The following is a 15,093-nucleotide window of genomic DNA, read 5'->3' on the forward strand; positions in this document are numbered from 1 at the left end:
CTGGTTGATGAGGGTACAATTTGCATTCATTAAAAAAAAACGAATTTAAAGACAAATTATTAATTAAAATCACTATTAAGTTCAAATGCGGAATAATTTGCTTCCTCCAAGTTTTTAAATGGAAAAAATTGTACTAGTTTCCTTGTATTGTAATTATTTGTTGTCGTTTGTTTTGTTGGGAGCCAAAAATGGAGAAATATTCTTTTTAAAGCTTTGTATATATCCAAAAATTGTTTTCAACTTTTTATTTAATGTAAAAAGATAAATTTGATAATCTTAAATTTAATAGCTTGCATTTATTGAGCAAAATAACAACTACCTGCAATCCACTTAAATTTAGTGCAAGGTTACAAGGTTCTGGATTGATGTTTATGATTGGATCTACTACCGTTTAGATAGCATTCTCTATAAATAAATAACGTTTTAAATATAACTTAATATGGTGAAAATCTAATAGACCTGTGCATTGTTCTATCACAGCACTTTAACGCGTAGTTTTGGTTGCATTTTCCCTTTAATATTCAATTTTCCTTTGAAAATATTTCTTTATAAAAGTGGCAGAACTTTTGTATGCATTTTACTATGAACTTGATAAAGTTTAATGGAATTCGTGCAAGCTGACTTGTAGAAATGAAAAAAAAACTGTAAATCTTTTTCACTAAAGGAGAATATGAGATAATGGCTAATTGGAACAGCAAGAAAGCCTGTAATGATACTTCGCTATCACCACGAATTTATACTCGCAAATCTATATTTAAAGAAATTTCGCAACAATAAACTCTCTTACGTACAGAAATGTCGATTTTATCTGGCATTTTATTTTAGTTCCTCATTTGATGGTAAATCCAAAGGTACTGGACAAGGAAGTTTAAAAAAAAATCCTTGAATAGTTAAAACCAATCCTTAAATTCAGGAATTATATTGGGCGGATTGAGAGAAAGAAGCGGGATGAAGTGAACACACAGTTTTAATTCAAAATAATAAAATTTGCTTAAAACCAATTGAAAAATTCTAAGGTGTACTCAAATTTTTAAATTTCATTTATTTTATTGCCAATAAAAAAAAAAAGTAATAATTTGAAGATGTATGTATTTATCTGTTAGTTAAAATAAATTCATGAATGATCTTGGTTGATTTTATTTTAAAAAATAATAAAAAATTAATAGTGACGTACATCTTGAACCAAAAAAATTTCAGTAAATTCACAATGAATCACCGTGTAAATAATAATTACTAATTTTATATCAGTACAGGTAAAACTGTAAGGTCCAGAATACCGGGGGAGTTTGTGTTCTTGGAACAGGAGGGGAGGAAATCCCCGCGCGAAGTGGGAGTAAATCAGAGTATATATAAAGCGGGTGAAGGCACCGAGAAGTTACTTCAATCCGCAGTCTCACAAACCTCGTGGGAGTCGGCCAAATAGTAATTTAGGCAGTTTTTTGTAGTTCGATTCCAAATTTTATTTTTTTTATACAAATTGCCCGTTTTGTTTTTTTGGTAACATTAATCGGTAGTTTGATTTGGAGAGAGAGAGAAAATAAATCGATCTTCTGATACACGGATACGGGTTTATAACATCTTTGTTTGTTTTTTGTTGTTTGGAAACAAGCTACAAAGTTTCTTTTTTTAAATTTAACTGCATTTAATTCAATTTCCCGAGGGGGCGAGAAGTGTTGGAATCTTGGAGTTTATACTCATCACTATTTTTTTTTGAAGAATTTTTGTAATTCTAAAATAAAAAACTCAAAATGATGGCCGTAGCAGCAGCCCAGAAGAACAGGGAGATGTTCGCCATTAAGAAGTCTTATAGTATTGAGGTAAATCTATTATTTTCAAATTTCTATTATTATTGTTTCAATTTAAAATTTGGATTTTTTGTTTGTTTATTATTTAATTAATTATTATAGAGGTAATTAGCCTAAATATTTTTGGGGTTGCTGGTGGGGGTACATAATAAACCCCTATTTGTACGGTCGAGGGTGAGCCAGCCTTGCACAACACCTGCAGAACTGGGCCATCGGCCTTGTGGCACTCTTCTATGCAATGTTATTTCTTTTATTTTTTATTCTAGATAAGGGGGATATCCTAACAAGAATTCATTTCCTTTTACTTTTTCCAATTATTAGTTCTAACAATCAAAATTTCGTGTGATTAATTAATGAAATAATCTTTTTAAAAAGAAAAAATAAAGATTGAGTTAAATTAAAAATAAGAATATATTATAAATATAAAAACTGACCTTCACAAAAACGAAAAATTCTCTTTCTTTGCCGCCAGATATCGCTAATAAATTAGTCAATTTGACCTTGTTTAAGGATGAATTTGTTTATTAATACAAAAATTTTACTGGTTTAAAGGTGTGCCTTTTACTTGCTTTAATTTATTTTTTGAATTCCACTGTTAAATAAAAGGTGGTTGACGAGAAAGCTGGGTGCATATTGTATTTGTTGGAAATCGATATGCAATTAAATTGTGTCACTATAAAAGTGAACGTTTTTTTGTTGGTTAAAAACAAGAAATAAAAATTATTTCTACAGAGTTCATGTTTATCCTTCATTTTGACTTCAAGTTTCTGTTAAATGCAAGCTTTTGTAATCTAAATCATTGTCTCGAGATTTATATCAAAGATAATATTAAGTCTGACAAATACATAAATTTCCTTAAATTATATATAACTGGAAAATCAAAGTACGAGCAATAAATATCCATTATTTCATTTTATCTCAAAAAGAAATGTCTTTCTTCTTATAAACGGTTAGAATTTTTTATTTCTAGAGACAGTTTAACGAAAGGACTTTATTATAAGTTAGATAGACGGTAAATAGGTTATAACAGGATTAGCCCTACACGTACGCTGTAATCTGGCTCGTATAAATTTGGAGGTTACGGCCATAGGACAGCCCATTTTCTTTATATATTCTCTCAAGGGTATCTTTTATAAGATTACACAAATCTAATATCGACGTTATCCATGCCCATCTTTCTTGAACTAAGTAAAAAATAAAGGACATACGTATATAAGCCATATATATATCCAGTTGCATTTACAATACACCTGGGTACTTTTCTTATTTACACACTCATCAATTTTAAATCATCCTTTCTCAAATATCTAACGGAGTTTTTACTAATTCGATACAGAATGGATATCCAGCAAGACGAAGATCTTTAGTGGATGATGCACGATTTGAGAGCGTCGTCGTTAAGCAGACCAAACAGAGCGTTCTTGAAGAAGCAAGAATTAAACATAATGGTGTGATTTTATTTTTATTTTTTTACTTTAATTAAATTTGATCTAAATAAATTTTTTTAGCATGTTTCTCTGTTAGCGCATGTCAATTTATAATCGCTTCTTTTTTTTATTTATTCATTTTAGACAAAGCTGATACACCATCTAATCAGACCAATTTAAAAGGTAGGCACGCTTAGCTTTTTAAATACTACTTTATTGTCTTTTTCAATATTTAAGCTTGTTTTTTCTTTTTGCTTTCATTGTTTTAATTTATTTTTTTATTTTCTTTTTTTAATTATAGAAGAAATCAAAAAATCATCAGAATCTCATGAACCAAAAATTCCAGGTTGGTATTTTCGGGAGATTTTTAATTTTATTTTATTTGGAGTGAACATTTTTTTTAAAAGCTTCTTTATATAAGCACGTCAATGAGCTTGAGTTTCTTTTATTTTTATAGTTGAAATAGACGATGAAAACAAAGAAAACGTTTGCGATGAGACACTACAGCACCAAAATGGCCATTCAGGTTTGTGTTGTCCATAAATTATTACAGAAGAAAAGATACATTATTCAATATTTCTTTAAAAGAAATTTTTTTTTTACTGATGAACACAAATTGGACCTGTTATAAAAATAATTCAAATACGCTAAAATTATACACATTCAGCGCAACAATTTCAGTTCCTCTTGTCTGGCCATAATCTTTAGATTCGTCTTCATCCTCCTTTAGTGAATGTAAAAGCCAGAATAGAAACGGGAGAGAAGTGCGTCACTCTTTGAACAGAAGCAATTTCCTTAGCCCGAGTTCTCTATTGTGATGGCATATTGTACTCCCTCCGAGATCATTCTGGCGCAATTTGTCCAGTGACCCGAACAAACCACCACTTAGATATTTACTCCATTCAACTCTTTTTTCTCTCTATTTCCATTTGGCTTTTCTTTTTTTCTCAACTAAAATCATTAATCTTTTTAATTCCTGAGTTCCCTCACCTTAGTTCTTTGTTTGAATTAAGAGAACTAAATATTCCTCTTACAAAAAAGAAATAAATAATAAAAATTCTAACAAAATTCGTTTCCTTTAGACGCTGGATTAACTGAAGAGGAAGTTATCCTAAGCAATGCAGCTAGCGAAAGCAAGGAGGCTGAACAAGCCATCCAAAGAGCTGCTTTAATTCTAAAATTAAAAGAAGGCATGGGATCATTGGCTCGCACTTTAAAAACTATTGAGGTGAGTTATTGATCGTCTTTTGAACGTGAAGACATATTTTAATTTCCTGTTTTAGTTAGTTCATAAGTCTAAAAAAAAGTTTATTCAGTTTTTTATATACATATATATTTTGTTTATAGAACTTTAAAGGATCAATAGTTCACTTGGAATCACGGCCATCTAAAGATGCTGGTGTACAATTCGACGTACTTGTAAAAGTTGATATGTCTCGACAGAGCTTATTGCTCCTCATCAGATCTCTTAGACAAAGTGCTGCTCTAGGAGGGGTCGATCTCCTGGCTGATAACAAAATTAGCCTTAAGAGTACGTTGGTCTCATATATATATTTCAATTTCAAAAGTAAACGAATCTAAGCAATGTAAACAAGAAATGCATATTATTTCCTACGATTAAAATATTACAATATGTGGATTACGTAGAGTAATGGGTAAATTATATGACAGATCCGTGGTTTCCACGTCACGCCCGTGATTTGGACAACTGTAACCATCTGATGACGAAATATGAACCTGAACTTGACATGGCGCACCCAGGGTTCGCTGACAAGGTGTACAGAGAAAGGCGAAGAGTCATTGCAAACATTGCCTTTGAATATAAATAGTAAGTATTAGCATCGTTTTATGTGAAAAAAAATTGTCAAATATATTTGAAATTAATAAGATAACATGAGACACTTCACATTTGATACGTAAATTTAAGTAAGTAATAATTGTTTTCTTTCTCATCAAAAGCGGAGATCCAATCCCATACATTGAGTACACCGAAGTAGAAAGAGCGACATGGGAAGCCGTCTACAACACTGTTGTCGAATTGATGCCCAAACACTTCTGCAAAGAATATAAAGAAAAGTTTGCCCAAATGGAAGAAGAAGGAATTTTCACTCCTAAAAGAATACCTCAATTGGAAGAAGTGTCCAATTTCTTGAAGAAAAACACAGGTTTCACCTTACGCCCAGCTGCGGGATTGTTGACTTCCCGTGACTTTCTTGCAAGTCTTGCGTTCCGAGTGTTCCAAAGTACTCAGTACGTAAGACATAGCACCACGCCATTCCACACTCCTGAACCGTAAGTTGAAGATATATGGGTATACATATTTAAAAATAAAAAAGAAAAGATTTGGTTAAAGTTTAAAGTGGCCTTTCCTACGCCCACATTGTATGATGGGTGGCGATGGGTGTAATTGAGTTGGAAGTGTATCGACAAAGGGTGGCAACTTGGCTAGGCAGGCAGAACAGTCAGCTGTAACTAATGGCTTCTCCTGCTTTGCCTCACGTAATAAAGTGTTCTCCACTCATAGCGGTTTAATTCTATTATAACTATATGTAGACCAGGATTGCTAAAGGTGTTTAAATGCTTTTCTGCTAACTAACTTTGTTCTATGTTACAGTGATTGCATTCACGAACTATTGGGACATATGCCATTACTCGCTGATCCAGCTTTTGCACAATTTTCACAAGAAATTGGACTAGCTTCGTTGGGCGCTTCTGATGAGGAAATTGAAAAATTATCAACCGTATATTGGTTTACCGTTGAATTTGGTATGTGCAAGGAACATGAACAATTGAAAGCCTATGGAGCTGGTCTTCTATCCAGTTACGGTGAATTATTGCACGCTATTTCTGATAAACCAGAACATAGGCCATTCGATCCATCAACTACCGCTTTGCAACCATATCAAGATCAAGAGTATCAACCAATCTATTATGTAGCCGAAAGTTTTGAAGATGCCAAAGAAAAATTCAGAAGATGGGTATCTACAATGTCCAGACCATTTGAAGTTAGATACAACCCACACACTCAAGAAGTTGAAGTGTTGGATTCAGTGGACCGACTGGACAATCTTGTATCACATTTGAATTTGGAAATGCAACATCTTACCACGGCTATCAACAAATTGAGAGCGACATTCGGTTAGACTGGTTTCGTACCTGTTCCTAATTTTTCACCAAACACTAATTATTTGTATTTTTTATTATTAATTTTTTTATAATTAAAAATGCACCTTAATTGTTCTATTTTCTCATTTTTGAGGGACAGGGAAATCAAAATTTTTCTTTAAAAAAAATGAATTTAAGTTTATAAGTAATTATAAGATATTTCATATTTGTATTGTACATAGAGTATAATTTATAATACAGTCTAACTGTTCTCAAATTTTATTTTAGGGCACTAAAAGTGCACTTTGTGAATATTTGTATTATTGTTCTAATTTCACTACGGAATATCTAAACAGTATTATTATGATACTAAATGATAAGTGATATTTTATTTTAGAAATTACCATATACCTTTCAAATCTTCTTTATATAAAGTTTGTATAAAGACAATGAATGAAGTTCCTTCTTTTTATTTAGTTTTTGTGTTTATGTGTAATGAGTAGTTATCTTAAAAATTCTTCTTTTCTTAAAAATATGGTTGTTGTAAATCTAATTTAAAAGAAAATAAATTGTAAATTGTATTTATGGATAGCTACTGTATAGTTAATATTTTATATATATTATATATTTATTAAGATATGTATACATCCCACATAACATCATAATAATTACCCTAATATAAATGTTCATGCTAGCTCAAAGCATTAGATTTCGATATTTAGATTTGTGAGTTACAATGCTAGTGTCATGTCGATTATAAAACGTTTTCTTTGTGCTAAGTATGTAAAACCTCTTGCTGTGAGACTAATAAATATTTTAAAGGCACTCATGATTTTTACTTTTTTTCCCATCTATTTTAAACATATGCAAGGTATCTTTTATTTATTTAGAACGTTTCTTTTAAGTATTCTGAGGATATGGGCTTTTAACAACAATGATTTGAAAACTTAACGTTAACTACAAAACAAACTATAACTAAATTAAAAGAGCGAACTCTTTACTAAAGAATAACTAGAGGATTCTAAATAGGGGGTTTACCTTCTCTATTTTAACCTAATCTCATTTCTCTTTCCTGATATTTCTCTAGCTTCTTGGATTATTATTAGTCTGATTAACTGTTATAGAGTTACCTTATGGTACCTATATCTGATCTTAGTTTTAATTCAGGGTTTAATTCAGGCCACATAGAGAAATCAAAGAAGGAAGCTCGCAATACTCTCTCTACACTTCTTTTAGCTAGACTATATGTCCTATCAGGTTCCTTCAATGTACTGAAAAAGTTAGAAAGGAGTTCTTTACGGAACATGCGCTCTTAGGACTACAGATTATAATAAGAACACAGTGGTCTTTTTCATCTCCTTCTTCTTCTTCTTCTTCACAAAAACTAAGAATACCGTTGTAGGCTTTTACAGAAAGATTTCACCTATCCATTATTGAAGATCAGGTTATTCCTCCTCATCTTTGGGCAAGTGAAACACCTGGCAATATGATTACGATTCAGAACTTTTTCGAATTTTTTTTAAAATTTCCAATCCCAAGTTTTCCATCTGACATCTTTTTTTTATCACCTTACAGCTTTAGGTTGCATTTAAGGGAAAACTAGTAAATGATAAGTCCGTCTGGTGTGATACCTGATAAATAATATAATAATAAGTTTTATTTAAAAAAAATCAAAATACAAAAGGCATTTTAGTTAATAAAAATAAAAACTTATTACGGCGTGGATATCCGTCTGCCGGGGTTTGGTTTTTAATATAAATCAAATCATGTAAATACAGCTTATAAATTTTGAATAATTAAAAACAATTTTGAGTTGTTTTAATGTAAAATAAACCTTTTTTTTATAGTAGAGAAAAAAAAATCATAAAACAATTAATAGTTAAAAATTACCTATTACTAATAATAAATCAACAAATCAGCACGCCAATCAGAATGCAACATCCTTACCTGATAAATAATAAAAATAATATAAAGTTGTATCTAGAATGGGGAAAAGATCGGGAGCAGCGATCTCGTTTGAGTTGGGAAAGCGTTTGTTCATGTCTTCTACGTATTGAACGTGACATCCTAAGTTTTGTTCATAACATTTTCCAGAAAATATTTTTCAAGACAATATTAACGTTTTATAAACATTTTAAATTTTTATTACATTAATTTTTTTATTTTTATTTATTTAGGTAATTAATGTTCAATCAGAAATCGAATTGTAGTAAGCAGAGGTAATAGCCGTAATTGGTTCTAGTGGCAACCGGCAGTAGTAAGCAATGCGATTAGGCACACCGTGATATACAATAAATAAGGTTGACCGTGCCATACTAACAAAGTATCTGGCTACTTGGTACTTAAAATATTTTAACTTAGCGTCATATCATTGGAGTCTGTTCAGCGTCCATATCTTGCTTACAGTCCATAATTAAACACTGGACTATTTGAAATATAATAATTATTAAAAATATTATTTTACTGTCATTTAAGTTTCTCTTAATACTTCAGATATAATCCACCTTTGGGACTTATTTTTGACAAAGACCACTCTAATTTTTCAGTCAGCTTTGGAGATGGCCTAAAATCCAAAGAATAATATTGGAACAGTAAATCAATACTGTTCTAGCTAAGAGGATGAAGTAAAAAAAGATCTTAGGTATTGGTTTGCTTTAGGCCAGAGATAGTCTAAAAAATGTCTGAGAAACCTGTACTTATTCAGACTTCAGCATATTAATGATTGACTTGAGTTAACTAAAGAGCATAAGTAACTAATATTAATTTCCAATCTTATGAAACAGTGTACTTTAAATGATTTCTGTTTGAAATAAACTAACATAAAAATGTTTCCAACAGAAACTACAATGTCCAACTCCTTTCATCTATAAATTAATATATGAATCGTGGATTCTAATAAAAGTAAAATATTTTGTTCCATTCTTTATAAAATTTAGGGTTCATTATTTCTTAGTACGGTTCAAAAAAATGGTTAAACAAACTTTATAATGCTAGGAATATTCTAGAAAAATAAAGAAATATTACACGAAAAATGGGTTGTTTTAGCATCGTATTAACATCTAGTATATATTTATGTATACATTTAATAAAATGCGTTATTAAATAATTAATAATACTTAAACTGTTAAGCGACTAATTTAGATTAGTTCAACTTATAACTATTGTATTGGATTTTGCTTATTGATCTGGTTCAGGAAGTACAAGAAACTGCCATTAGACTGCAGCACATGATAGAAAGCACCGTAGTAAAAAGAGAGGAAATTTTACTTTTTTTCCAAAACATTTATGAATAAATGGATCAGAAAACTAGTTCCTTTTCGAAAAGGCCTCGTTAGAAAAAAGCAACAGTATTTTTTAGACTAAGCTACACACCACATACATATTACTCTGAAATTAAGATAAGCCTACCAAACTCTCAGCCAGCTCTTTTCTCTAAATAACCAACAGACAGACACCACTGAAACTACATTGCTGTAGATTCTTGAATAAATCTATTCTTAAGCTAACTAGACTCCATTGAAAATTTGAAAGTTTTTCAAATGAACAAATCTTCAGGGAGTACAAGTACCCACAACTAAAGTCCTTATGGACAAGACAAGACAACATTTTTAGAAAACCTATGACCAAGGAATTTGGTTAACGCCATCGACTCGTATTTGATTGCTTCTTTAGATTTTATACTTGTCTATATATTTGGCTTGGTCCAATATACAAAAAATTTAGTAATGGAAATCTTAAAACTTAAAACATCAAGCTTGAAAGATTTATTCACATATGTACTTTTATTTAACTTTTTTAAGCATTATAAAAATGAAGCGAGTCGATATGTTTAAAAATTCTAATATTTTATGTAGGTAATATTAATATTTATTTTTTAACACATGTTCTTACTTAACATGTTACTGAATAAAAATTTAATGATAAAGTTTGAAATATTTTCGAATTACTTAGAAAGGATTTTTATGGCCAATGATTGGTTGTCTAAAACGTTTTTCTTTTATACTTTATTAAGGATTTCAATTTCGAGTTTTAACTATTTTTCTAGTAATTGGATAAATGGGAATTATGGTCAGTATGTTTTACTTTTATATCAATCAATGAATTATTCCACTTATGTATTTTAAAAAGTTCTATTCAGTTCAGACTAGGAATGTCCAAGAAATTGAATAAATATTTCATCTAGAAAGTACATGTTTATACTCCTAATAAATTATTTTGAATAGATCTATTGCTGTTATGTTTATTCTATGATCAATCGCTATCATTACTTTAATTTAATTATAACGTGCCATATGAGTGTTTTCCTGTTTCTTTCTTCAAACTTACATTTTAAATGAGACTGTTCTAATGAGAATAATGAAACGCAACTTTATAAATCATATTTAGAAAAACTTTTATTCAAAATAAAACAAACATTTCAATTTAAATTTTAAAACTAATCCTAATGTGAAGGATGAACCTGATGATTTTTAACAAGTTTGTTAATATCAGGCTCGAATTTACTCAAAAACAGCGGTGAGACACCGCGTTCGGGAACATGCAAACGATTTCTCTTTCTAGTTAGCAGCGTTGCCACAGCACTAAATCTACGTTTATATAAATGCAACGGTGGAAATGCTATCAAAAATCTTTGTACAATCGACCTCAATCCAGGGTACAATTAAGGGATTGGGCTTTTGTTGCCAAAATTGACGAAAAAACGAAATAAAAAACAATGAAATAATCTATGCAGATAGGTTTTGAGTTCAGTTTAGAAAATTAGAAAAAACACAAATCAGCCACCGTCCCCCCCTAAACCTCTTCAACTACCCCAGTTTTCTCTGGCCTCTTTACCGTCCCACTTTAGGCCTCCAGCGCCCACAAGGGGGCGTTATCGCCCACTTTGAGAAAGACTGCTTTACACCAACTTTTTAAATTCATTCTTTGACTTGCCGTTGGAGTATCATCAACGGTTAGTTGCCCATTCACCCAGTCATGGTCATAACCACATACTACAACACTAACCGTTATAATTGTGTGAAACAGATGTTGTTTATACAATAAATAAACAAACCAACAATCTTGAATCTTAAATTTCCTCTGTAAATCATTCCAAAATGTTGGATCAGAAGTGTTACGCAAATAATTGGTATTGTTGAAAGTGTGGTCAGAACTGGCAGTGCAGGATAATATCACTGATTTTATCCGATACGTTGTTTGTGTAAGTAGGTTAAGTGTAAGGCCGTTTTCGAATCTTCATCCATCATCATACGATGCAATAAAATGCGATACAATAAACATAAGTGCTATGAAGGATAAAATCCAAGCCATTAATATTGTCATATTATTAAACCTTTATCATATTGTTCTAACTTCTAAGTTCTCATGCTTGGGTGCTACTACATATTTACATACAGGTATTTTTTTTTAACAATGGCTTTTATTATTTGGTTCCTCGTAGGATTTAAGATATTTTAGATTATTAAATAAAATTAATTGCTTTCAGGAGAAAAGTACACGAGTTTGGTATCTCTCCAACCAAATAAATTCCCTCTGGATGAATTTTCATTATTACTATGTGTAGCCCTAACATCTTTTGTTTTCTGTTTTGTCAAGAGGAAATTCGGTAAGCAGACCTTGAGCTATTTTTGCAAATGGAATCGATTAACAAATTACGATAGTAAAATATTTATCTCTAACTTTTCATTAAACAGGAATCCAAAAATATTTGGAAACCTCAACTTTTGAGGAAACTGTGCAAGCTGCTCTTATAAACTCCAATAAAACCATGAATAGTATGTATAATTTAATTAAAAACTAACATTAAATAAAACCATGTTTAGTATGTTAGTGTTTAGGCGTACAGAGCGTAAGAGATTTCCACCGAGTAGAAATATCAAATCTTCGCACGCTATCCACAAGAACTAATAACGATTACATATTACCAAACTCCCTGAGCTCTCTACTAGCCGCGATCAACCATTCATCATTCATTCCTTTATTGATTTCTTATTTTTTCGTACAGCAGATCAGTTCAGATTACATCATCATCTCCTTTTCTTTCTTTTTTCTTTTTTGGAAGGATTGTAGATAGACACATTTTACTGGACTTGTTTTTTAATTTCTTTTATTTTGTCTTTCGTTTCGGCCAACCTAAGAGGGTTTCAACACCAGTTTCCCCATGTATTGACTGTTTTATTCCTTGATTGAGTGATGTTGACTTGATACTTTCCAAACATGAAGATCGGCCAAGCAAATGCTGAAAGTAAACCAATATCAACAGTTTCTCATCACGTTTCATGGATCCAAGGCCACTGATCTAGATGTCCGTTGATGCATTTTATAGTATGCTTGCAAAATTTCATGGTTAAGTTTGGCCCCTCTATTCTCTTTTTTATTTCAAGACACAAATGCAGCGTAACCCTTACATGCAAATAGTCAAGTTTCTGCGGTTTCCAGGAGGAAAAATGTTTTATGAAGGCCAACTGTTGCAATACAATAGCTTAAGAATCTACCAATAACAATATCTTGCTCGTTCCTTTTTCCGGAATTTTATTCTAGCCAAATGTTGCTATCCCTGTCGAAGCTTGCTCGTTCTCGACGGCTACAAAAAGTAGAAAACTCTAGTTTAATCACTTTAATTGTTGAAGAATTTCCCTAGGCTTTGCACACTCACTAAACTTTTTTTTTTTTTCTTTCTTTTACTAAGCCCACTTTTATGGAAATGGATTGATGCCGTATCCCTTCGCTAAACCAGCTATTTCAAGATTAAACCAACACACAGACTAAAAATAAATTATTTCAGGTCTAGAAAAGATCCTGTCTAGGCTAAACTCTCTGGAAAAAACTGTTCAACTGTCCACTGCAACTATCGGAGATATAATCAAATGTGTTAAGGAGCTGGAAGAAAAATTAATAGTTCTAGAGAGAGAGGTAATGTTATAGTTATCAATTATTAAAAGAAAAGAAAGTTTTTTCAATTATTGGACTTTTAAAAATTTATTTTAAGTTTGGAATACATGGATATGATTTACTAATAGCCAAAAGGGCTGCTAGTGAATTGAAATCTGGATTCATTTTATTGGATTAATTCATTTCCCTTTAATTGCAACTGTAAAGTCCTGAATGTAGCACATTTTTTCTAATTTTAAAGTGGAGTACCTATACACAGTTATTGCAGCAATGTAATGCTATATTGTAATTATACAGTCACTTGACCGCTTTTTAAAGAAAATGAACTACATATATTATGAATATATGACATGTAAAACAAAAGAGAATTACATAATTAAAGTTAATTATATAGTTAATTAAAACCAAAGATATTTTAGGATAAAAAAATAATTGCCATTTCAGTCGAGTAAAATTTATTTTGTCCATGAACAGACAAGACAGAAGACACACCACCCTTGTAATGTAAAAATATTACTTTATAAACTAGCCCTGAAGATGACCTAGTTCCTAGGTCGAAAGCTCGGCAAAATAATGTTTACTCGACTGAAATGGCAATTATTTTTTCATCCTATTGGAATTATGAATCAGTCACCAAAAAGAATGAACAACAAAGATATTTTGCACTTTGTCGGAGTCAATGCCCGATACTAGCCCCTTACAGGCGGCATATTTAGGAAAAAATGTGCTCTGAGTAGAGAAAATTTGCAAATATCTTGATGGTAAAGATTAGTCTAAGCTCTGAAAGTACGTAAAAGATGCCCTACATTATTGAAGATTGTTGCTGGCAGAATTTTTGAAATTAACTTCAGAGTTCACCTTCTAAAGGATTTAATTTGTCTTTATTTTATTTATTTATTTTCTTCTTATTGTTCTTATTATTATTATTGTTGATTAAATTTGATTGAGCCTTAAGGGCTGCCAAAATATCAACTGAGGATATCAACTGAGTCCAAATTCTGTGACACACTCCACTCACTTCATTTTTTACATCAGAACTCACTTCTGATGTCGCCCAATTTTCGTTAATACTGAAAATGTGTTAGGATCGCAAGACTTTCCTTATCCTTAAAAATTGCAGAACATTATTTAATTAATCTCTATTTTCAGGATGGTGGCTGGAAAAATTCTTATGATTATGAAAAAAAATTGGTTGTACAGCAAGTACCAGAGAAGGATTCAAACTATAGCAATTGCTCATTACAATCATCGCTAGAACAAGAAGATTATACCGATATAAAAGAAAAGGAAATTTTTGAACAATTAAAAGAACTACAGGAATCAATTTCCAAATTAAGACAGCAGACAAAAACAATTATGTCAAGCCCTTCTAGCCAAAAGACAGTAATTTGTTCATCAAGTTCTAAAACAAATAATTCAAAAATAGAGTCACCACGCCCATTTTATTTATCTAATGTAAAATATCGTCAATTATCAAATATAAAAACTGAATTGGTACCAACACTGAACAAAGTTCAATCAAGAATAAATGATATTAAATCAAGAAATTCGTAAAAAGTGTGTACAATCAATCTATAAATAAACTGGAATTTAGGAAACCTGTGTATTTAATTGTGCGTGAATTGATTTTGCTTAAAAACATTAAATATTAGTTTATGAAGGTTGGAAGAAACCAACAAATTTACATTCTAATTGCTGTTTGCTCCCATTGCCTGCTACTGTTAACATGTTGAAAGGAAAAAAACACTATATACCTTTTCACTTTATTTATTTTTTGTACATCTTTAGCCTTTTCCATTTCCTTCTTCTCCTGTTCTGCCTGAAAATAAGAGAATCTTGATTGCTGCAGATGTTTTGCCCGCTCT

At 31.1% G+C, this 15,093-nt stretch overlaps 2 protein-coding genes across 3 annotated transcripts; both read left to right on the forward strand.

Annotated features, from left to right (window-relative positions):
• Positions 1-1,390: 1,390 nt before the first annotated feature.
• Positions 1,391-6,614, forward strand: ple (tyrosine hydroxylase ple). 2 transcript variants are annotated; one of them, XM_074118485.1, is made up of 10 exons: positions 1,391-1,817; positions 3,142-3,253; positions 3,377-3,415; positions 3,534-3,578; positions 3,690-3,758; positions 4,315-4,460; positions 4,580-4,763; positions 4,904-5,060; positions 5,192-5,524; positions 5,847-6,614. In XM_074118485.1, the coding sequence occupies exons 1-10, from the start codon at positions 1,749-1,751 to the stop codon at positions 6,373-6,375; spliced, it is 1,683 nt and encodes a 560-aa protein (XP_073974586.1). In that variant the 5' UTR covers positions 1,391-1,748; the 3' UTR covers positions 6,376-6,614. The 2 variants fall into 2 exon arrangements, with proteins under 2 accessions (XP_073974586.1, XP_073974587.1); XM_074118486.1 differs by lacking the exons at positions 3,377-3,415; positions 3,534-3,578; positions 3,690-3,758 and having other exon boundaries at positions 1,433-1,817.
• A 3,606-nt stretch (positions 6,615-10,220) lies between these two features.
• Positions 10,221-14,826, forward strand: LOC141449257 (uncharacterized). Its single transcript, XM_074118489.1, has 5 exons — positions 10,221-10,405; positions 11,823-11,942; positions 12,031-12,111; positions 13,122-13,249; positions 14,378-14,826. Exons 1-5 carry the CDS (start codon positions 10,234-10,236, stop codon positions 14,780-14,782), a joined length of 906 nt encoding a protein of 301 aa, XP_073974590.1. The 5' UTR covers positions 10,221-10,233; the 3' UTR covers positions 14,783-14,826.
• The last annotated feature ends 267 nt before the right edge of the window (positions 14,827-15,093 follow it).

Source organism: Rhodnius prolixus, unplaced genomic scaffold, assembly GCF_049639745.1.
Source record: "Rhodnius prolixus isolate KJV_2025 unplaced genomic scaffold, Rpr scaffold_2, whole genome shotgun sequence".
In the NCBI taxonomy this organism is placed as follows: Eukaryota; Metazoa; Arthropoda; class Insecta; order Hemiptera; family Reduviidae; genus Rhodnius; species Rhodnius prolixus.